A 22,713-nucleotide genomic window follows, 5' to 3' on the forward strand; every position below is an offset into this window, starting at 1 on the left:
GGGGGGGGGGGTCATTATGAGCAAAGGAGATGCTACTTTAGGTGGAGGAGTGAGAAAAAGCCCTACAGGGAAGGTGGCTTTTTGCTGAAACCTGAATATCAAAGAAGAGTCAGCCACGCTAAGTTCCAGAAGCACAGCATTCCAGGCGGAAAGAACAGGCTGGGGTGGGGGGGGGGGGGGGGTGCGGAACCCTGTGGCTGCAGCAGAGCAGGGGAAGGGAATGGAAGGAGGAGATCACCAAGGTGGCCTGCAGCCGCTAAGGTCGGGCTTTGTGGGCCATGAGGTGCATGAAATCTGGATTTTATTCTCCACGTGCTGAGAAGCCATTGAAGGACGTTAATGCAGGGGAGTGACATGGCTTGATTTGCAGTTCCTCTAAGGAACTGTTTTGTGAAGTTTTACGCAGTTTTATGAAGAACACAACTGAAGACAACCAGACTCTTAAATACAGAGAACAAACTGGTGGCTGCCAGGAGCAGCAGGGGGGCGGTGGGGGAGGGCGAGGAAGGGAGGGCATGGGTGAAATAGGCAAAGCAGATTAAGAGGTACAGACTTCCAGTTCATGGAGATGAAAAGTGTAACATAGAGAATATTGTCAACAGTACTGTAATAGCATTGTTTGGTGACAGATGGTGATATACTTACCGTGGTAAATGCTAAGTAATGTATAGAATTGTTGAATCAATATATTGTACACCTGAAACTAACATAACATTGTATGTTAATGACACTTAAAAGACAATGGAAGAAGGGAAGCCAGTTAGGAGGCTAATGCCGTAGTCCAGGCAAGACAGGACAATAGCTGGAGCTGAGGGAGGAGGTAGTGATAGAGAGGAGTGAATGGATCCAGACGTACTTTGGAAGTAAAGCCAAACCCACTTGCTGATGTGCAGAACGAAGGAAAGGGAGAAAGATAGATGCCCGGTTATTTTGTTTCAGGAACTGGTTGGAGGGAAAACTCAGGGAGTAACAGGTATGGAGGGACATGAGTCAGGAGCCAAAATTCCCATTTTGGCCATGTGATGTTTGTGTTGCCTGTTTGACATCTACATGGAGACACCTGATTTGTTATATGGGTTTAGAACTTGGTGAGCAGGTCAGGACTGGAGATACACATCTGGGAGTTATAGGCATTCCAATGCATTTAAAAGCACAGGGCGAGGGGCGCCTGGGTGGCGCAGTCGGTTAAGCGTCCGACTTCAGCCAGGTCACGATCTCGCAGTCCGTGAGTTCGAGCCCCGCATCGGGCTCTGGGCTGATGGCTCAGAGCCTGGAGCCTGTTTCCGATTCTGTGTCTCCCTCTCTCTCTGCCCCTCCCCCGTTCATGCTCTGTCTCTCTGTGTCCCAAAAATAAATAAACGTTGAAAAATAAAAAATAAAAAAATAAAAAATAAAACCACAGGGCGAGATGAGATCCTGGCAAGGAGTGTGGATAGAGTTGAGAAGGCAGCCGTCCCATCGCTGCCTGGGTCGCTCTGACACTTTTAGGTGTACCAGAGGCGGGGAGGAGGAACCTGAGCAGGAGTGGTCAGTCAAGGAGGGGGAAGGTGAAGTACCCAGGAGCCAAGTAAGGGATTCTTTCAAGAAGGGGGAAATCTTCGTCTGGGTCAAGTGTTGCTTAATGGTTAAATAAGACGAGGTCAGAAAAGCGACCACAGGACTCGTCAACACGGAGATAACTGGTGACCTTGACAAGTGCCATGAATGTGGAGACCCGCCCCCAGGGGGTGGAGTTGAAAATGGGACGCAAAAAAGTGAAAGGCAACGTGGGCGCCTGCAGAAGCCCCACTGAGACGAGGCTGCGACAAAAAGATGGGTGATTTGAGGGCAGGACGTTTCCCAAGGATGGAAGATGCTGATAGGAAGGGAAGGAAGACACGCGTCTGGGGAAGGAAGAGGAGATGGTGGCAGGAGCAGAGTCCTTGAAAAGGCTGGCAGCCACGGAGACTGGAACCGACAGGCAGGGTGCGGCGCTAATAGAGCGAGGAGAAGGAGCGAGCATGCGGGGGTGGGGGGTCTGTCCTGTCGGGAGGGGGGAGCTCTCCCAACTCTCTGCTGCCGCCCCCTCAGTGATGTGTGAACAGCACCTTCCTGGAGAGAGGGTTCAGGCCGGCAGGTTTGAGGGAAGGAGCAAGTCTGCAAGCATTACGGGGCAATTTGAGTCCATCTGAAAACTGATTCTTAAATATTCTAAAACTAAATTTTAGGGGTGCCCGGCTGGCTCGGTTGGAACCTGCAGTTCTTGATCTCGGGGTTGTAAATTCAATCCCCATGTTGTGTCTAGAGATTACTTACAAATAAAATCTTAAAAAAAAAAAAAAAAAAACCTAAATTTTAAAACAACTTTTTTTCTAATGTTTATTTGTTTTGAAGGAGAGAGAGCGAGAGCGCGCGCACGTTTGAGCATGCCCCGGGCAAGCTGGGGAGGAGCAGACAGGGTCTGAAGCAGGCTCCCCGCTGGCAGCACGGAGCCTGATGGGCTCCAGTTCACAAACGGCAAGATCATGACCTGAGCTGAAGTCGGTTCCTGAGTTCAAGCCCCGCATTGGGCTCTGTGCTGACAGTCCAGAGCCTGGAGCTTGCTTCGGACTCTGTGTCTCCCTCTCTCTCTTCCCCTCCCCAGTTTGCACACACTCTCTCTCTCTCTCTCTCTCTCTCTCTCTCTCTCTCTCTCTCTCTCAAAAACAAAAAAACATTAAAAAGGAAGAGAGAGAATGAGGGAGAGGATGAAGGCGGGAGAAAGTTTGTTCTCAAAATAAGATATGGTGTTCACTTTATGCAAAGTAGCTCCTGGTTGTTGACACAAGAGACCCACAACCAGCACACAGGGCACTGACCATGGAGAAGAAAATAGAGCAAGACATCGTCCTGGGCCTGAGGGTTGAAGGCCGTGCCTCCCACCCAGTAAAACGTCAGGAGTGCTTCAGCGTCTTTCCAACAGTGTCCTCAGCATATCCGCCCTCCCCAATGAAAATAACGATGATGATGTGTTTCCACATGATGTTTTCCCCAACCCTCCGCAGCACATAAGGAAAAATATTTTAAGTTAAAAGGTTCTATGCAAGTTAAAACGTCTGTGCAAGTCAGCTTCTAGACAAGCCTGATGCTGCAGCACTTACAAGTGATAGTGTCCCGAAAGCTTTCTGGAGCCACCTCTGCTCCTGAAGTTCTCCAGGAAAAACACATCACGTGGGGTCATATGCCCTGCCCCCCACAGCCTCCCTCCCTAAATACAACCCCTGTTCTCCATGCTCTCTCTTCCTAGTTTAATGGTTGCACAACATTCTACCAAATGGATGTTTATTCTGTACTTTACCCTTCCCCTGTGAGTCATGAATGTTACTTTTATAAGTGATGCCATGATAAACACCTGATAAATCACTCTTCTCATATCCTGCACTGTCTCCTTAGGAAGAGCCTCAGGGTGATATTGCTGTGTGAGGGGGCACACACAGTCTGATAGCAAAATATCTGTGACCACCTCACATTTGCCAAATTGTGGCAATTTGCTTGCCCCCTGCGATATGGGAGTATGATTATTTGACTACATTACTGCCAACGCTGGGAATCATCTTACAATTTGGGGTTTAAATGAATAATGGAACAATTACTGCCCCAGCGTTTTACTTTGAGTGAGTATTGAGTAGTCCTTATTCCCCAATGTCATGGCTATCCGTCAACTCTGAGAGTGGGTTCTCTGGGATTTGGGGCATGCTGAGATGATTCCCTCCCTCCTCTAGCCCTCAATATAGGACTCCAGTCACTGGATCTGAGCTGGAATCAGTTCCACACACGGGGAGCTGTGGCCTTGTGCAATGGTCTCCGGGTAAGTCTCTCTCTGGCAGTGGTGTGTTGAAACCAGTGAGGATGGTCAGGGTTTCGCATCCCACCATCTTGAACGTCTTCCTCATGACCCCCCTGATGAGTACACACTGAGCTCTCATCAAGTCCTTTCACGTTGGTAGCATCCCTCCCCAATTCCTGGATGTGCCTTCTTCTTTAGGATAAATCCTACTTCAGCAGGTTCACCTTGCTGGGGTCTTGGTGTCATCTTTGGGGATGCTTCAAGAGGGCAGTTTAATTAAGGGGTAAAGAATGACCAGACTCTGACTCCCCCCCACTGGGAGGGATCTGACTGAGCTCTCCCTCCTGGGACCACTGAGCACCCAGTCTGGATGGCAGCAGGGGAGAGAAACCAGGGCCTCTTGGCTGGGTGAGTCACATGCAACCTTGATGCTGGTTGTTCTTTTTCCTCCCCGGAGGCTAATGTAACCCTGCAGAAACTGGATCTCTCTATGAACGGCTTTGGGAACGAGGGGGCTACGGCCCTGGGAGAGGTCCTCAGGCTCAACAACTCCCTGGTCCACATAGACGTCAGCAGCAATGACATCAGCAACGAAGGAGTCCTCAAAATCAGCAAAGGACTGGAGGTCAATGAGAGCCTCAAAGTTCTGAAGGTAAAGTCTTTACTTAAGCTGGGGATGGGCCACTTTGTGTGTGTGTCCGTGTGCATGTGTGCACGCCCATGCTTCTGTGTGCGTCCGTGTTTCCATGGCACCCACGGGTCCACGCTTGTGTGCCTGCATCCGTGTATATATCTGTGCGTGCACACCCATGCATCTGTGTGTGTGCATCCACGCGTTTATGTGTGTTCATCTGTGTGTGTGCATCCATGTGTGTGTCTGTGCATCCTTGTGCCCATGTGTGTGTATCAGTGCGTGTCCCTGTGTCCTTGTGCGTCCACGCATCCGTGTGTGTGTATGTGTGTATCTGTGGGGGGAGGGTGGGGAGAGCAGGGTGATGGAGTTGCATATTGCTGCAGAGAATCATTGGGAAAATTCACCTTATGTTTCACATGTGCGTAGGTTCTTGACTGTCTCTCTCCTGTAAACCTAATGTCACCCTCTGCTGTCACCAGGTGCATGATGTCAACTCCTAACCGGTCTTCCTTCCTCCCCTCTGGGTCTCCTCCAGACTCTGCTTCACCCTGAAGCCAGAGTGTGTGTTTTGAGCATAAGTCTGACTTCCACCCCCCCCCCCCCATCTAGTCCCCTCCAGCTTAGACTCCCCACTCCATGGCCTCCTGTGGTGCAAATCCAGTTCTCTCACCCCGGTGTGCTGCTCCAGCCTCAGTTTACCCCATGCTCTCCCTTGTTGTCCAGCCACTGCCTCGGGGGTTTCTTTCAAGATTCTTCCTTATACTCTCATTTCAGTGACTAGTTGACTGGTCACCTCCACTGGTGTGAGAGCTTCCTGAGAGCGAACACTCTGTTTGGTCCTGCCCATTACTATTCCCCCGGGCCTAGCTTAGTGCTGGGCCTATAGGAGATGCCTGATGAATGTCAGCTAAGTGAATGAGTGGATCCACCTTTCATTTTAAGTTGATTGGCTTATAGACGCTAATGTATAACATGGCAGCTCCTGGGTTGTTGGAAAACAGAAGAAAGATGAGGACTTCCACTACCGATTCCCCTTTCTGGGGCTCCTGCCGTGAGCCAGGGGCAGACAGGTGGTTTGCTGCTGGCTCACAGCCCGACCCTCCGACGTGCGCTCCACTAGCTCCCCTGTCAGATGAGAAAGCTGAGGCTCCGTGACTTGCTCGGGTGATGTAGCTCGAGAGGCAAGGAAGTCAGCCTTGCCAGGCTTCCCCGCTGCAGTTCAAATTCCTCAAGATGTGGGGGCGATTCGGGAGGACCACAGGTGTGGGGGTGCTGGTGGAGAAGGACGGGAGTTAGAAATCAGCGATAGGGCGCCTGGGTAGCTCAGTCGGTTAAGCATCTGACTTCGGCTCATGGTGGTTTACAAGTTTGAGCCCCGCGTCAGGCTCTGTGCTGACAGCTCGGAGCCTGGAGCCTGCTTCAGATTCTCTCTCTCTCTCTCTCTCTCTCTGCCTTTCCCCCACTTATGCTCGCTCGCTCTCTCTCTCAAAAATAAATAAAAACATTTAAAAATTAAAAAAAAAAGAAAAAGAAATCAGCAACAATGAGCTGCCATCCGAGAGGACAAGCACCTTAGAGCTGCCAAAAGGAAGTCAGATTGCCAGCACTGGAGGGAGCATGGTGACTGTCTAGTGACAGTGAGAGCTGGGAACGAGGCCTGACCAGAGCAGGAGGAGGAGTAACTCAGAGAAGAGAGACTGATGCAGCCTGCCAGTGGCTCAACCTCCGTGGAACCGTGAAGCCAAGGAAAGTGCAGAGAACCTGCATCTTCCAAGATTGAAAGGTTGCCTCAACAAAATGGCAATAGGGATTTTCCCTAATTGGTGGCGGTACTGGTGACTTTAACATTTTTTTCTACCTCTTTTTGGATTTTTTCTATAATGACCATGCATCATTGTTTAAATGCTTAAACACGCTGTCCCGTGTTTAAATATACTTAAAATTTGTAAATGTTTTAAAATGAAAGAAAAAAATTTTACTGATTTATTTTTATTTTTTAAATAGGCTCCATGCCCAATGTGGGGCTCGAACTCATAACCCCAAGATCAAGAGTCACACGCTCTACTGACTGAGCCAGGCTCGCACCCCAAGAAAAAAGTTTTAAACACATCAAGTGCCACCCACCCTCCTTTCCCTACTCTTGGAAAAATAATGATGTTCCCAGGGAAGGGAGTCAAGCAAAGGATTCTAGAAGCTAAGTTTTGGCTGCCTCATCAAGAAGCCACCCGGTGGAAAGCCTTCAACAGTATTAACTAACATTCGTTTGCTGCTTACTATGTACCAAGCACTCTCTTGAATACTTTGCTTGAATTGATTTATTGGATCCTCAGAGTAGCCCTAAGTGATAGGTGCCCAGTGGCCAGGGAAATAACCCAAGGCCAGAAAGCTAGTAAGCAGAGCCACTGGGGTCTATGTTCCTTGCTGTGAACCACCACACCAAGCTTCATTGGCTCCCAGCCCCACTGGAATAATGCCTTGAGTGCTTAGCTAAGTCCACATGGTCCCTGTGATCTGGCCCAGCCCTGTTCTGTGGCCTCGTTCTTTCTGCTCCTGCTCGTGAAATGTTTGCTATTGCCCAAACACCTCTGCACCTTTGCACTTGCCTCCCCTTTGCCTTCTTTGGTGCGTCTCATTCCCTCCTCTGGTCCTAGCCCTGCTTCTTCAGACCAGAATAATCCCTATTAGTCCCGCAAGGCTTAGCTCCAGTGTCCCCTCCACTGTACCAGATGCCCCTTTCCTTGCTTCTGCAGTACCAGTGTGTACCTCTCTGTCACTGCCCTCCCCACATGTCTGATGCCATGTGCTTGTTTGCCTGTGTCCCCCTCTAGAATGTAAGCTACGTGAGGGCAGAGACCTTGTCACATCTGCCTGTGCATCCCTTAGCACTCAACCCAGCAACCGGCACATGGCAGGCCTCCAATAAATGTCTGCTGGATGGATGGATGGATGGATGGATGGATGGATGAGCAGTGAGAGGGGTAGGTGGATGGATGACTGGACAAACAGACAGGGAGACAGATGCCTACAGAGGAGTCTGGGTGGAAGATAGGGATTACAATTTGATGGGAAGAAATGGAAGCCACACTCTGAGCCAGGCTCTCCTATGGCCAGCTCATCCTCCTTCTGTCTCGCCCCTCCTCCCACAGCTTTTCCTGAACCCTGTGAGTATGGATGGGGCTACGTTACTTATCCTGTCCATCAAGAGGAACCCCAAATCCAAGATGGAGGAGATTGACATTTCTGTAAGTGATGAGATCGTGGTTGCTTGCACCAGGGAGCATGACAGGTACCACGGCCACGCTATGTTGGCAGGTGCCAACAGCTCTGTCCCCTCATGGGCCCTCACACAAATACTCCATGAAAAGGTCACTCCTTCTGGAGTACGACTTGGCCTTCTCTTGGGGTCCTTTTAATAGGAGTAGCCATTCGGTCGATAACATTGTGGTGTGAAATCATTTACCAGATCCTGATGGGTCTAAGAGCAGAAACACCAGAATCAAAGGTGAGAGGCCCGCAGAACAGAATTTGTTCACTGCCACCTTTGCTGATGGACAGCCCTGGGCCCCAGAATGGTTCCAGAATCATAGAATTTTAACTTTTTTGGTATTGATTGATTGATTGATTGATTTAGAGAGCATGCATGAGCACGTGCAAGTGGGGGAGGGGCAGAGAGAGAGGGAGAGAGAGAATCCCAGGCAGGCTTTGCACTGACAGCACAGAGCCCAATGTGGGACTCAAACTCATGAACCGTAAGATTGTGACTTGAGCCGGAGTTGGATGCTTAACTGACTGAGCCACCTAGAAGCCCCCAGAATCACAGAACTTTTAGAATCTGAGTCCTAAAACATGTAATAACTTGTATTCTTATTTCGTGACTTGGCTGACTGAGTAGAATTTGAGGGTAAGGCCCCCTGGTGGAGGAGGAAGGCCTGAGGAGGTGACTTCACTGGACCAGGTATTCTTGCCTGAATCCTCAGAGAGGTGGTAGCTGGTAAAAACAATATCCTAGACCCGCCCGCCACTTTATACGGTTTCCCCCCAAAGGGATTTTATAGGCTTCGGCTCATTTGATCCTTCTCTGGGAGGCAGGTAGAGTGCACCCATGTCCTAGAGCTGTTCAAACCACGCAAATGTATTGTCGCACCGTCCTGAAAACCAAAGCCCAAGATCAAGGTCATGGTAGAACTGGTTCCTTCAGAGGACCACGAGGAAGAATGCGTGCTGTGCTCCTGCCAGCTCCTGGTGGTTTGGTGGCAATCTGTGGTGTTCCTAGGCTTGGTGGGAGCATCGTCTTGATTTCTGTCTTTAGCTTCAAATGGCACTCTCCCCGCGTGCACGTCTGTCTCTGTATTCAAATGCCCCTTTTTATAAAGACACAGTCATATTGGATTAGGGCCCACCTTAATGACCTCATCTTAACTTGATCATCTGAAAAGACCCTATTTCCTAATAAGGTCATATTCACAGGTTCCCAAGGGTTAGAACTTCAACATCTTTTTTTTTTTTTTTTAATCTTTATTTATTTTTGAGAGAGAGACAGAGCATGAGCAGGGGAGGGACAGAGAGAGAGGGAGACCCAGAATCCGAAGCAGGCTCCAGGCTCTGAGCTGTCAGCCCAGAGCCCGATGCAGGGCTCAAACTCACAGACCACAAGATCATGACCTGAGCCGAAGTCGGACGCTTAACCGACTGAGCCACCCAGGCGCCCCAGGACTTCAGCATCTTTTTGATGGGAACACAATTCAACCCATAACGAGAACTTTCCCTCATTTTCCCATTTTACATACAAGGAAACTGAAACAGAGAGGTTGGATCACTTGCCCAGGAATACACAGCAAGTGAAAAGCACAACAAAGAGTAAAGCCGAGGCTTCTGCCTCCTACTCTAGTGCAGTGTTAAAGTCTTGTTGTGTTATTTTAAAGCCACACAAATATGACATTTTGCCAAGATTTAAAAAAAATTTTTTTTCAACGTTTATTTATTTTTGGGACAGAGAGAGACAGAGCATGAACGGGGGAGGGGCAGAGAGAGAGGGAGACACAGAATTGGAAACAGGCTCCAGGCTCTGAGCCATCAGCCCAGAGCCTGACGCGGGGCTCGAACTCACGGACCGCGAGATCGTGACCTGGCTGATGTCGGACGCTTAACCGACTGCGCCACCCAGGCGCCCCCCTGCCAAGATTTTAATGCCTTACAATTATATCAGTGATGATATTTTGAATATTTAAACCCAAACACCTTGGAACTTAAATAATAAGTAAAATTTGGACTTAGGTTTGCCACAGATTATAAAACATTAGAAAAACATACCTGCTTTTCTTTTCAGTCTGTCCCCTGGTTCAGTCTGTTTCTCCTTAGGGGGCTTCTCTCTACGCTCATCCTACAGCTCTGACCTTGTACCCCTGAGGCTGCCTTAGCTCCCACCCCACCCTGCCTCTGGGTCTCAGTTATGTGTCCAGATTTTGTTGGCATTTGCTCTCCCTCCTCACCCCCGCCCCCAGGGCAGGTTGGAAGGCGTGGAGTCAGGCACTCTCTTGGTGTCTGAGGGAACGTTAGAAATGGTGCTGTTTCGGCCCCAGATGGCACAGAAACCCACAAGCTGGGATCACACTGGCATTTTGTCACAGGTTCCCAAGGGTTAGGACTTGAACATCTACCTACCAGGACAGACAGGTCTGAATTAGCCTTTTCCTTCTCTTTTATCATCTCTCCTGATGTAACTCTAAACAGTGTTGGAATTCCTTCACTGCTTCTAGAACATCCTCTCGAATACCTACAAATCAGGATGGGGGAAGCTGTCAGCCCTTTAGCGTGAGTTTCATTATTTGAAGTGGCAGAAGATGGTCAGAACCACATCTGAGGAGTGAAGCAGGCTGACTGAACCAGTGAAGGCCCAGTTTGGTCAACCACTGCTTCATAGACCATGTCTTCTCCTGTGGCCTACAACCCAGCCCTGAGGGCACTTCCAAAAAGGGAGTTCCCAATGGGTTTTGAGCCAGGACAGGGTGGTTGGAATGAGGGCCAACACTGGTGTAGAAATGGACATTTTAGAACATTTGCCTCAGGACCAGTCTCCTAACCCCATAGCTGTGTCTCATCTGTCACATGCAGACACCGATGCTCGCCATCTAAGAGCAGAGCCGAGCTGACCGTGTGTGACACAGGCTGCTGGCACTCGACTAGGACATCTGATCACACTCATGTGCAAATTTTACAAGTCAAATCGCAAGCCCTAGGAAAGATGAACTCTCCCAGTCTAGAAGCAGCACTGCAGAACAAGCTGGAAAAGACCAAACAAAAACAAACAAACAAAAAACAAAAAACGAAAAAAAAACCTCTCTGCCTTTGGCTCGGATGGGGCGGCTGGTCTGCAGGGGGGTGGGGGATGGGCGTGGGGGTGGAGATGTTACAACAGCGGGCGATGCCTTCCTCACGATGGGTCCCCTCTCTCCCCTCCTCAGAATGTGCTGGTGTCTGAGCAGTTCGTAAAAATATTGGATGGGGTGTGTGCCATCCACCCCCAGCTGGATGTGACGTACAAGGCAGTGCAAGGCTTCTCTGCCAAGAAAGAGCTGCTCTTGTGGACAAACCCCATGAAACTGATCCAGGTGAGCCCTTGCTTTCCTCTCAGAGACCCCAAGGACCAGCGTCTCCCCTCCCCCGAAGTGTCTGCACAGTCCTTTCTGACAAGGAATGTCTTAGACATGGAATACTCCTTGTGGATGTTGGGTCCCCTCAGCACGAAGAGGGGATCTGGGATCTGGGTGAAGAGGGAGGGGCTTGGAACAGGATGGTTTCCACCAGCCAGGCTCCTCCACCTGTTAATGTGCGGCTGAAGGCAAGTCACTGTGCTCTCTGTGCCCCAGTCTCTTCACCTGGAAAATGGGCATAACGATAGGACTCACCCCGGGAGGGCTGCTGTGAAGATTCAATTCTATAACACGCAAGAAGTGCTTAGAGCAATGCCTGGCCAATAATCAGCGCCCAACAAATGCCAGCTCTTTCCAATAGCCAGTAAGGATGCCAAGACACCCCTGTGGTGAAGACAGCTGTTTGGTGGCTCCAGCTAAAGTGGGACCCTCAGATCCTTTATATCTAGTGGTGACCTGCCCCTGGCTCTAGTCTTAGATCACAGGAGGCGGGTAAAACCATGGAAATGAAAACCCAGACAATTTTAGAGCTGCCCGGGAGCTCCTCTGGTCTGACCACCTCACAGAGTAGCGCCCAGCCCAGGCTGGTGTTCCCATGCCTGGCTCTCACTGGAGGCAGAGTTGACGGGGAAGCTGGATACAGACCGCTTGCTACCTGGGGTGATACCCATGCAGATGTAGATTCTAGAGGACGTGTGCCGCTGGGGCTACCTCCTGCCCCTTTGTTGGTCTGCTCTGTGCCTCAGTTTCCAGGACTAAACAGAAGAGCCCTGCATGGCAATTATTGTTGTGTGGAAAGTTCTAGAAGGCAAGGGGGGTATCGAGTACCTTCACAAGTCAGATGACATCAGATGGAACCAAGGGGACACCTGTTTTGCAAGGGGAGGAGGATGATGCAGGGAATAGGAATGGAGATCTCGGATGGAAAGCGGGGGCCCCACCCCTGCTTAAAACAGCATAGAAATCTCTAGGGATCTCATAGGAATCTCAGATTAGAAACCGAGCCAGATATGCGATGTAAAACACAGTCCTTCCCCTCTGGGGAGAGGGGACAGGCAACAATCTGGTTGCAAAGATGGGACAGATGCAGTAACTTCTCATAGAAAGCATCTTACGATAAATAATGAATGAGTGACCAAGGCAACAAATACCATCTGAATCCAGATTAGAGGCCACTGTGGGATTAGGCAAACAGAAAGGGACACGTCCTGGGGAAGGGTCTTGAAGAGCAAGAAAGAATTCAGGTCAGTGACAGTGACAGGGAGGGAGTTCTGGGGAGAGGGTTCCCACTAGCAGAGGAGCAGAGCAGGGTGCACACAGTGTGCTTGGGAGATGGGAACAGAACCATGTGTCTCCAGCAGGAGAACCGTGTGGTACCAGGCTCCTGCAAAGCCTGGAAGTCAAGGCTACCCAGAGAGGCTGGGGCTGGATGTGGCGGTCCTCAGATTCTAGGCTCAGGGCTGGGGTTGGATTCCACAGGGAGCGGGAGCCAGCTACAGTTGCTGAGCGGTGGGTAAGGTGAATCCGGTAGGACCAAAGAGTAACCTTTCAGGCAATGGGGAGGGAAATAAACTGAAGGGGGTAAATATGAGAGTGGGAATGCTAATGAAGGCACTATGGTAGTATTCTCCATGTGCTAACTAGCATTCTAGAATGGTGCCTTGCCTGAGGATAGCAGTGGAAGTGGAGGGACAGATGTAGGAGATCCCCTAATGGAGAAGCTCCAGGATTTGGTAAATGGCTGGGCACATGGTGCATGTGGGCAAGTATGCGTGTGTGTGTGTGTGTGTGTGTGTGTGTGTGTGTGTGTGTGCTGGGAGAAGGGAGGCCTGTGATGATAGGAGCGAGCCAATGATAACTCCAAAACGTCAAGCCCAAGGGACTAAAATAAAGGTGGTGACGCTGCCATCACAGGGAGGTCTTCTGTAGCCCCACCCTCTCCACCTACCCATCCCCCCCTGGTTCCCGGAAATCCAGCCCCACAAGATTTCCCCCTGTTTCTCTGCACTAGCTCTCACTCAGCTCCAGGCCTGTGCACGTGCAGGTTCCTCTGCCTGGAACACCCTTCTTCCTGTCCTCAGTGTCGTACTCATTCCTACTCTTTCTCTAGGTCTCTATTCAAGTTCACCTCCTTGGGCCTGCCAGGTCTGGGAGCCTGGGCCACCTTTTGGCGGAAGGTGGCAGTGGAGGGTGGGGATGGGGTGGGGTGTTGTTAATAGATGTTACAAAGTCAAGTATTTGCTTCTGGTGTCTCCGGTTTCTCTCAGAGCTATGCAGACCAGCACCAAATCACGGTCATAGACTTCTTCAAGAGCTTGAACCCTAATGGAAGAATGATGATGTCTGTGGGTGACTTCCGGAAAGCTATGATACAGGTGTGCTGAACCCTAGTGGCAACAGCCAGTGTGTGGGGTGTGTGTGTGTGTGTGTGTGTGTGTGTGTGTGTGTTTAGGCCTGGGAAGGGGTAGGCAGAGAGCTCCATTGACTTTGCATGTTCCATCCACTTCTTCAGCAGGACAAGGTCCCTATGAACCCGTACCAAGTCAGGGAGCTGATAAAGAAGCTGGCTGAGAAGACAGGCATGGTGAACTTCAGGTCAGTCTAGGCCCAGCGCCCATCTTATCCTGCTTCTGCCCCAGGCAGGCCCCCAGTTCTCTATAAGGCGTCCCGGTGGTGTCTACATTTGATCAGGTGCAGCCTCCCCTGAAGCAGCTGGCCGCGCCCTCCCTGGCTTCCGAGACTGGCCCCACTGTCTGCCCTCCTCCTCAACTCCAATTCACCCTCCCAGCAGAGCTGCAGCCTCAACCGTGTGCTGTTGGCTGTGGGACCAGATTCTGGGGACACAGTGTCAAAGCCAAGTAGGAGGGGACGTAACAGAGCACGTGGGTAGGCCCTGGCGTGGTGAGAGGTCTGTGGCAGGTGCCTGGGTAGCTCAAAGAGGAGGATTACTCGGGCAAGAAGCAAGGGCGGAAGCGTGAGCCTCACGTGGCTGGGAAACTGCAGCCACTCAGCTCTGCTGTGGCCTAGGGGATGATGCCGTTGTGACTTGGGCTCAATTCCTTAAAGAGACAGGAAAGGGCCTGTGTAACAGTAAGAACTGTAAGAACACCTGTGAGCCCCTACCTTGGGCCAAGTACTCTGTGGGGCCCCAAACCTGCCCAGGTGCCTGACGCTGTCATCGCCCATATGTGGCCCAGGTGCCCGGCACTGTCATGACCCATATGTGGCCCAGGTGCCCGGTTCTGTCATCACCCATACGCAGTGAAGGATGAAGGCTCCCAACTGACCCAGCAACCTCTTGTCTTAGACACCAGTCCTTAGGGAGCTCTATCAGAGGGACCCCCCTCTGGTCCTGCCCCCCGAGCCTCCCCACCCTGTACCTCTGTTCTGTGCCCTCTTCAATACTTGCCACGGGGAGAAGCCAGGGCAAAGATAGGAAAGGCAGCCGGACCTATCTGCACACCTTGCTTCTAGGGAGGGGGCAGCTCTTCACAGGGCTCTTAGTCTCCAAGTCTTTAGAATGGGGTGTAACCACAGCACCCAAGCGGCTTTGTAAGGATAGAGTAGGGACAATGTGCCTAAGAGGCTGGCACATGTCACCCAGCAAGAGGGCTCGTTCTGAAGATGTCTCAGGCTTGCACATCCCCCACACCACGTCTCTGTCCTGAAACTCCCCACCTGCCCCCCCTAAAGTGGTGCTTGGTGTCCTTGGGAAGCTGGTGGGAAGTGCCCAGGCAGAGGCCAAGAGACCAGGTTCCAGGGCCAGCAAACCCTTCAGCTTTGCAGATGAGGTCAAGTGGCCATCAAGAGGCAATACTGGGGTCTGGGTCCCCGTGTCTTGGGAACTGAGGGGGCGGTCTCTCGTGGGCACCTCAAATTGTCCCTCAGCTCTATTCTAATTGAAGAGCAGAGCGGTCATTTTTATTGTTGCATGAATTTTGTATTTTCATTTTTGTTACGAATAATATCTACTTGTAAAAATTCTAAATCCACAGAAGTATAGCAAGAAGAAAGTGAAGGTTCTTTTTTTTATCTCTTCTCCACGGTACATGCTGCCTCCCATGAACAATCCCAGCGCACATTTCCGTGCCTTTCCCATACTTGCCATCGAGTGTGCATGTGTGCGTGCACACGTGAGTGTGTGTGGTGTCGTGGTTTAAAACGTGGGCTCTGAGGCCAGACTGCCTGAGATGCAAGCCCAGCTCCACTCCTGTGCAAGTTACCCAATCTCCGAAAGCTTCAATTTCCCCATCTGTACCGTGGAGCTAATAATAGTACCCATGGCATCGGAGCTTTTGAGGAGTAAATGGATTAATGCCTGTAAAGCATTTAGAACATTACCTGGCATGTGCTAGGCTCCGAGTACACATATGTTTTATTATACATTATTGTACCCTCACACTGACAAACACACGGTTTCTTGTTTATCCTAAATAGAATCATGCTATCACGTTCCTCTGAATTTGCTCTGCCTTCCAGTATGTCTTGGCAATCTTTCCGTGTTTGTGCATTTAGATCCATCTCAGTCTTTTTTAACTGCCGCGTGCTATTTCATAGCACAGAAGTCTCCTTATTTATCTCATTGTTAGGGACATTTAAATTATTTCCATTGTTTTGCTACTACAAATAATACTATAACCAGCATCCTTTTGTAGATGGTGTTTGCCCACACGTGTTTCTCTAACAAGGTGGAGCGGATCCAGGGCAATCGCTGGGCCAAAGGGTGTGCACATTCTAAATTTCAGTCGACTGCTAAACCCTTCCTTGCCAATGGCAAAAACCGATTCTTCTGCCCCCTCCCCGGGCGACACCAAAACTTACCCATGTTCAACCCTCCTCCTGCGATGGGTTTACAAATGATCCTGCTTGGATTTGAGTCTGCCTAAACACTCCCTTCAATCAGGCGGCATTGGCACTCAGCATTATCCCCTTACCTTTCAAACCAGTTTCCTAAAAACAGAGAAGCAGTAGCAACAAGTCTGGTCTGAAAAGAAGTCGCCGCGACGGAGAGGTCCTGGCAAGTCGATTGGTGGCATTCAGGAGGCGAAGATCTGTTCTGAAACCTCCGTAGACAAACACCAAGGCCAGACTGTGAGCAAGCCAATAAAGTCTGCCTGGGTCCCCAAGTCTCTGGGCTGCAGGTGGCGTGCCCCCGCAACTGGAGCAGCACCCTTTGGTTTTGGCGACCAGCAGGGGGCGCATCCTTGGTGGCCTTAGTAGGAGCCGGAAGACAAATTGGGAATGCAATGGCGTTGCTAGGCAGCAAGAAAAGAGCAGTTGGGGGGGGGGTGTTGGAGATCTGTGCACAAAGGCAGTCATCCTAGTAAATGTAAACTGTATCCAGGAGAGAGATTTTGGAGACGCGGGAGGCAGTGGAGAGGCAGCAGATGCTCAGGAACAAGGACGTGGGGCGGGGGGGGGGGGGGGGGGAGTGCTTTAGAAGCAAATGCTGAGGGGTCATGTGGAGAGAGCCCAGGATGGGAGACAGAGAGACCTGGCATGTAGTCATAGCCCGGTGCCACCTCGCCACCTGAGCGTGGAGCCTTACGCTTCCATCGGAAAAAAGTAGGACAGCCGAAATTAAGGCTTCCCAATCTGTTCTGGGAATCTACTGTTCTACATTTCTTTTTAAAATTCCTTGGAAGCTAAGGAGACACGAATTGCTGAGCACAAAAGCAGGGATAGTCAAGAACAGCATACGCTGAGCAGGTGCGGGGATGGGTAACTGGCGGGTTCTGATTAGCCCCGCCAGTCGTCTCTGTGGATGCACAAGGGCAGGGACTGAATCACGCATCTCTGTACCACCGCACAGTGCCTGACACATAGGAGATGCTCAATAAAGACCTATGGGGTGAACAAACACATTCACCTGGCAATTTTGGGGGGCAAGTGGTGGAAAAGTGGGAAAGTTTGGGGGTGACCAGGAACCGACCCTTTAGAGCCCTGATGTGTGACGCATGCTGAAACGGCATCTCGGAATCCAGTCACTGCCTTTGGCTTTCCCTTTGCTTCACCAGGGCTGGAGCGGAGGCTGAGGCCTCTCTGCCCATGTGGCAGAATCATTATTTGAAATAATTTATACCCCCTTCCCGCAGTGCATTTTCCCCTTTCCCTTCCTTATACAAGGTCTTAGCCCGAAGTTGAATTTCCATTAATTGGGTGACAGAGGGGCTCAGAGTCAAAATTAGGAATATAAAAGAAAGTAAAAAAATGCACTAAGGGGTTCGTGGGCTGAAACTCACATCTCTCATACTTGTCAGGGTATGTAGATTTCTTTGACTCCACAAATAAATCGAATCCCCTTAAAATCAGGAGCCGTGTCATTTCGGTTTATTATAATCTATAAATTTCCCCCACCAGGTCTCTTGTCCAGCAGCTGCTGGTGTCTGGGTGGAACCCTGAGGATTATGAAGCCAGGGGGTATCAAAAATTGTGGACTATGTTATGGATCAATAAAAACAGCAAAGTTTTCTCCAGATGCTTTTAATGCATCTCTTGCATAAAAATGAAAGGCAGCAATTTTCTGATCAAATGTTATGTTTTGTTTGGGTAGCTTTGGGGAAATTATGGAGATATAGGGAAGCTAAAATCCACACCCTCGCCACCAATCGTCCAGGCCAACCCTCAACATTACCAATCCCAAGAAAGTGAAGGACGACGGAGTCAAAACCTGCCTGCAACAGTCTGGGAACCTTCCCAAAGTTGGAGTAATTCCGACTAGTGGCCACTAGGTGTCAGGTCAGCTTCAAATTCCTGGTGAACACACTGCTTCCAGATCCTTACAGAACGCTTTGCAGCCTTTGTACTTTCTGTGATCTCCCAAACTTCTGCCCACCACCCCCCAAAAGCCCGACACATGAAATCTGAGCCCGGGAGTGTCCAGCAGCCTGACACTTGGGCAAACCTCTCCAACGCTCAATGTCCTCGTTGTGAATTGCGGTTTCTAACAGCGAACTTTGCACGCGTGCTGTGAGGCAGAAAATCAAGGGTGGGCGGGTAAAAGCTCCGTAAATATTCAGTCCCCTCCCCCAGTCAGTCCACCCTGGAGCCCGTCAAGACCACAAGAGGAGACAGTGTTTCATTTGGATAGGACTGCAGGAGGAACTCATCCTCTATCAGCTTGCCCAGTCTGGAGGCTGGTGGGCGGGAGCTGCAAGCCCAAGGTGGAGGTAGGGGAATCTTGCAAAGTAGGAGAGGCCAGCGGGTCAAAATGACCCAGAGGCATTGGACTACGTGCCCTGCACTGAAGGAGGTCAGGCTGCAAGCGAGGGAATCAGCACCTGGCTGTGCCCCTCCTAACCTGCCCTAACTCGGTGAGCGTCATGTGGTAGCTTTTTGTTCCTCACAGAAACCCGGTGCAGGAAGACTTTATTATCCTATTTTACAGTTGGGGAAACGGAAGCATGGAGAAGTTAAGCATCTCACTCAAGCTTTCTTGCTAGTAAGTGGGGAGGCGGAGATTCAGGCCCTAACAATATAGCTCTGGCTCCCTGGGGTCTTAACCACTGTGCTTCCCTGCCCCCTGCGGCTTCTGTGCAGCAGCTCCACATCCAGACCGGGGAGTTTAAATGCACTTACTCTGTCTACACTGTGTCTACAACAGAGTGAGGAACAACTAGATTGATAAGCACGCAGGAGCTGCAGGCCAGGAGGGAGGCAAAGGTGGAAGATACTGTTCTAGTGTGGCTGATTGCTGAAGGTCAGGTTGACAGGCCGTCCCCGCTCCCAGTATTGATCAGAAATTGTGCCAGGGGAGGTAGGGTGGGAGGACAGAAGGAAGCACATGGAAAGCTCTGTGCACCCGCGTCATAAAGCAGTTAAGCATACGGGTTCTGGCACCGGACATTTTGAGGTTTGAATTGTGCCTGGCTTTCCCACTTAGCAGCTCTGTGACTTTGAGCCAGTCACTCAACCTTTCTGAATCTCAGTTTCCTCACCCGTCAATAGAAATGATAATGGTCTCCCCTCCGCCACAATTTAATGAGATTGTGCTTTAATGAGATTGTGCCGGTGAAACCCAAGGCCTAGCATACAATAAGTGCTTCCTATAAGGATGACCTCATCACAGTGGCTTTCCTTTCCGAGAGGTGGGGGGAGGGGAGGCCTAGGTCCTGCAGGGCACAAGAGGGGCCACACCAAGCAGCCATCTTTGAAATATCGAAGTGCTGGGCCTTTGAAACATCATGGGAAGCATTCTCATCTCAGGGTTTGGTTTAAGGCTTGCATCAAATCAAAAGAATTCGTCCAGAATCTTAGGAATTAGAGGGAGGAGGGCGGACCAGGGACTAGCAGCGCCATGTGGACAACGCAGGGGACACGGTAAAGAGCTGGCATTTCTCTTGGCTGCTGAGGTCCGAACCCCTCTTCCTGGGCTGGGAATGCCTCACCTCCGGGGAGGGGTGGCTGTGACTTGCAGCCAGGACCTAGGATCACACCTCCACCAGACGCTCAGAACGAGAATCCAGAGCTAGCATCCCCAAAAACCAAAGGCCACAGTGAATTCTCTCTAACAGCTGCAACACGGCAGCTGGATGCGCGGCCTCAGAGCGGTGGCGAGACTGATGCGGGAAACACAGGCAAATGAAAACTTAAACTCCCTTACGACCCACAGCCCATCAACAAGTCCTTGACGTAGGCAGAGTAGAGTGACATTCGCCAGGAACTCTGCTGCCTCAATGCGATACTTTGCTAAAGGCAAAAAGGCAATCTTAGCCTACTCCCCAGAATCCTCTAAGTCTACTTTAACATATAAAAATTCCTTTAGAAACTTCCTTTATCTCTCCCCCTCCCCCACCAGATATATGTTAACCGTCATCCTCCAAGCATATGGCCCACTGACAGACATCTGAAGGGCCTCACTCATGACTGTTTACTAAACAGTAATAACTGACCTTTTCCTAACAGCAGCTAGCCCCCTCAAAGTCCTGGAAACCTTGCTTCCAAAATACCTTGGAGAATTACTCTATCCCTAACCTCCTCCTGACCTGAAGGAATATATTCAGTCACCCGTCACAACCCCAGCACAGTTCTTTCTGCTCACGGGTCCTGTCCCCGTGCTTTAATAAAACCACCTTTTTGCACCAAAGACGTCTCAAGAATTATTTCCTGGCCGTCAGCTCCAAACCCCGACATTTCCACATCAGTACTGGTGGGATGGGCCAGGATACAGAACCCGCGGCTCGGCGGGGTGAGCTGCAGGGTTGCTGTGTGGCCACAGTGGCAGCTGCAGTGTCCTCGAGGGACCAGGCTGCTTTGCCAAGCGGGGGCTCTGGATTGGTTTTGTTTTGATTTGTTTTAAGCAAAAGAAAACAATGATTGGCAAGGCAAGCCTGCGACCTAAATCCTGGCTGCGGACCAGTGGCCTTGAACTACAGGAAGGGAACAGTTCTCCTTCAGGAAGCAGACATCCTGGAGGGGGAGGGGGACCAGGAGGCTGGGAGGCCCACCTTGAGGCCCAGTGGTGCCTTTAAGGAGGGTCCATGGTGTGACCCTGGGAAGACTGCTTTTGCTGTCTGGCCACCACCTTAGGGAGTCTGTGGATCAGCTGGAGGAGGGCTGACCAGCTGGCTGCCATGGTGGCCAGGATGAGTAAGACAAAATTCCTGTGTGTGTGTGTGTGTGTGTGTGTGTATGTGTACACGCATCGTAGTATAAATCAACATACCACATTTTTCTCCCAGACTGCTACCAAGCCTTAAAAACCCTTGGGGGCCACCTGCATGGCTCAGTCCGTTAAGCGTCTGGCTCTTTTTTTTTTTTTTTGTAATGTTTATTTATTTTTGAGAGAGAGACAGAGACAGAACGCAAGCAGAGGAGGGGCAGAGAGAGAGGGAGACACAGAATCCGAAGCAGGCTCCAGGCTCTGAGCTGTCAGCACAGAGCTTGACACGGGGCTTGAACTCACAAATTGCGAAATCATGACCTGGGTCGAAGTTGGACACTTAACTGACTGAGCCAACCGGGCGCCAAGCGTCAGGCTCTTGATTTCAGCTCAGATCATGATCTCAGGATTGTGGATAGAGCCTTCATGGGGCTGAGTGCTGATAGCGTGGAGTCTGCTTGGGATGCTCTCTCTGTCTCTCAGAATAAATAAACATTATCAAAAAGAAAAGAGTCTAATTTTAAAAAGTAACTAAAAAAATAATAAAAACCCTTGGAACTTCCTGAGTGGCCAGACTGTCTTTGTTATGCTAATGAGGGCTGAGTGGGCCCTTAGATCGCTCAGGGATGCTGGTAGCTGGGAAAGACCAACCTGGGAGTAGAGGTGGTTAGAGATTGAGTTCTAGTGCTCAGCCAGTGTGCAATCCTGCCTCCCTAGAGTTAACTCCAGTGGAAAGTCTGGACAGCGCCGCTCAGGGGAGTTTCCCGGGAGGTGAACACCTGGATGTCCTGGGGTGGGAGGGCATGGAAGCTCTCTGCACCCCCTTTCAGGGCTTGCCCTGTGCACACCTCCATTTGCCTGACCCTGAGCCAGATCCTTTCTAATAAAACTGTAATCATGAGTATAGCACTTTCCGCGAGTTCTGTGGATTGTTCCAGTGAGTTATCAAACCCGAGGGGGTCCTGGGAACCCCCCTCACCCCGTTGTAGCTGGCAGATCAGAAGTGCAGCTATCCCAGGGGACCGACCCCATTGCAGCTGGCATCTGAAGTAGTCTGTAGGGGACTGAGCCCTTCACCTGTGGACTCCAAAGCTCACTCTAGAGATGCTGCCCAAGGTATGATGGAAAAGGATCACGTGTATACAAATGTATGCTCACATTTGAATTATGGAGACATGGTGCGTGTACCCAAATACATCCAGGAACGGGGGGCGTTGGGTGGCTCAGTCGGTTAAGCGTCTGACTTCAGCTCAGGTCATGATTTCACAGGTCATGATCTTGCGGTTTGTGAGTTCGAGGCCCTTGTCGGCTCTGTGCTGACGGCTCAGAGCTTGGAGCCTGCTTTGGATTCTGTGTCTCACAGCTCTCTGCCCCTCCCCCGCTCATGCTCGCTCGCGCTCTCTCTCTCTCAAAAATAAACATTTAAAAAAATGTTTTAAATATGTCCATGACCAACAAGAGGGGGTCGGTGCCCAACAAGAGGGCTTACCTGTGTACTAACCCCCAGAAAGGATGAAAGCAAGAAAGGATCCTTTCTCTCAGGCATCCTAAAGGCCAAACCGGGTCACTCTCGGCTTGTACCTCTCCTGGCTGAACCTCCGATTTCCCAGCAGAGGGCGCTCCAACCTCACAAATCCTCCACCTACGAAAGCTTCCGCTCTCTAAGGTGGGGTGGGGGGTGGGGGGTCTGGGAAGAGTAGAGAAGAAGACAGGGGTCTGGACATCAGCCCAGGCCTTGGTAGAGGGTCTCACTGAGTGACGGTCTTCTCAGCTCCAGACGTTTCAGCTTCTTTAGGGGTGGAGGTGATTCCGCCTCTGCCTGCATCGCCGCCAGCAGCGGCCAGACGCTTGGGAATGGGGAGTCCAGCTTGCCTCCTGAGACCATCCTGCCATGAAAACAGGCTAGAAAGACTCAGCTCCAACCCCGCTCTCCCCACCACAGTCCTTGGAGCAACCAGTTGAAGCCGCACCATGACCAGGTACGTGTGCAGGACGCTGTCCCTTCCTCTCTGCCACACCCTGG

General features: G+C 50.8%; 1 protein-coding gene across 10 annotated transcripts in view; it reads left to right on the plus strand.

The window, feature by feature from the left end:
• The window catches only part of LRRC74A (leucine rich repeat containing 74A), a 47,566-nt gene extending 29,958 nt beyond the window's left edge, over positions 1–17,608 (plus strand). For 7 of the 10 annotated variants that reach the window (XM_040477804.1, XM_040477810.1, XM_040477811.1 and 4 more), the window contains 7 exons: positions 3,741–3,826; positions 4,263–4,457; positions 7,586–7,681; positions 10,901–11,047; positions 13,357–13,464; positions 13,602–13,684; positions 17,466–17,608. In XM_040477804.1, coding sequence (XP_040333738.1) covers positions 3,741–3,826; positions 4,263–4,457; positions 7,586–7,681; positions 10,901–11,047; positions 13,357–13,464; positions 13,602–13,684; positions 17,466–17,592 — 842 coding nt within the window. In that variant the 3' untranslated portion in view covers positions 17,593–17,608. Of the gene's footprint in view, positions 1–3,740; positions 3,827–4,262; positions 4,458–7,585; positions 7,682–10,900; positions 11,048–13,356; positions 13,465–13,601; positions 13,685–16,035 lie in introns of all 10 variants that reach the window. The other 3 variants (XM_040477805.1, XM_040477808.1, XM_040477809.1) reach the window with 3 other exon arrangements.
• The last annotated feature ends 5,105 nt before the right edge of the window (positions 17,609–22,713 follow it).

This window comes from Herpailurus yagouaroundi, unplaced genomic scaffold (genome assembly GCF_014898765.1).
Source record: "Herpailurus yagouaroundi ecotype Mexico unplaced genomic scaffold, PumYag 141, whole genome shotgun sequence".
Classification (NCBI taxonomy): Eukaryota; Metazoa; Chordata; class Mammalia; order Carnivora; family Felidae; genus Herpailurus; species Herpailurus yagouaroundi.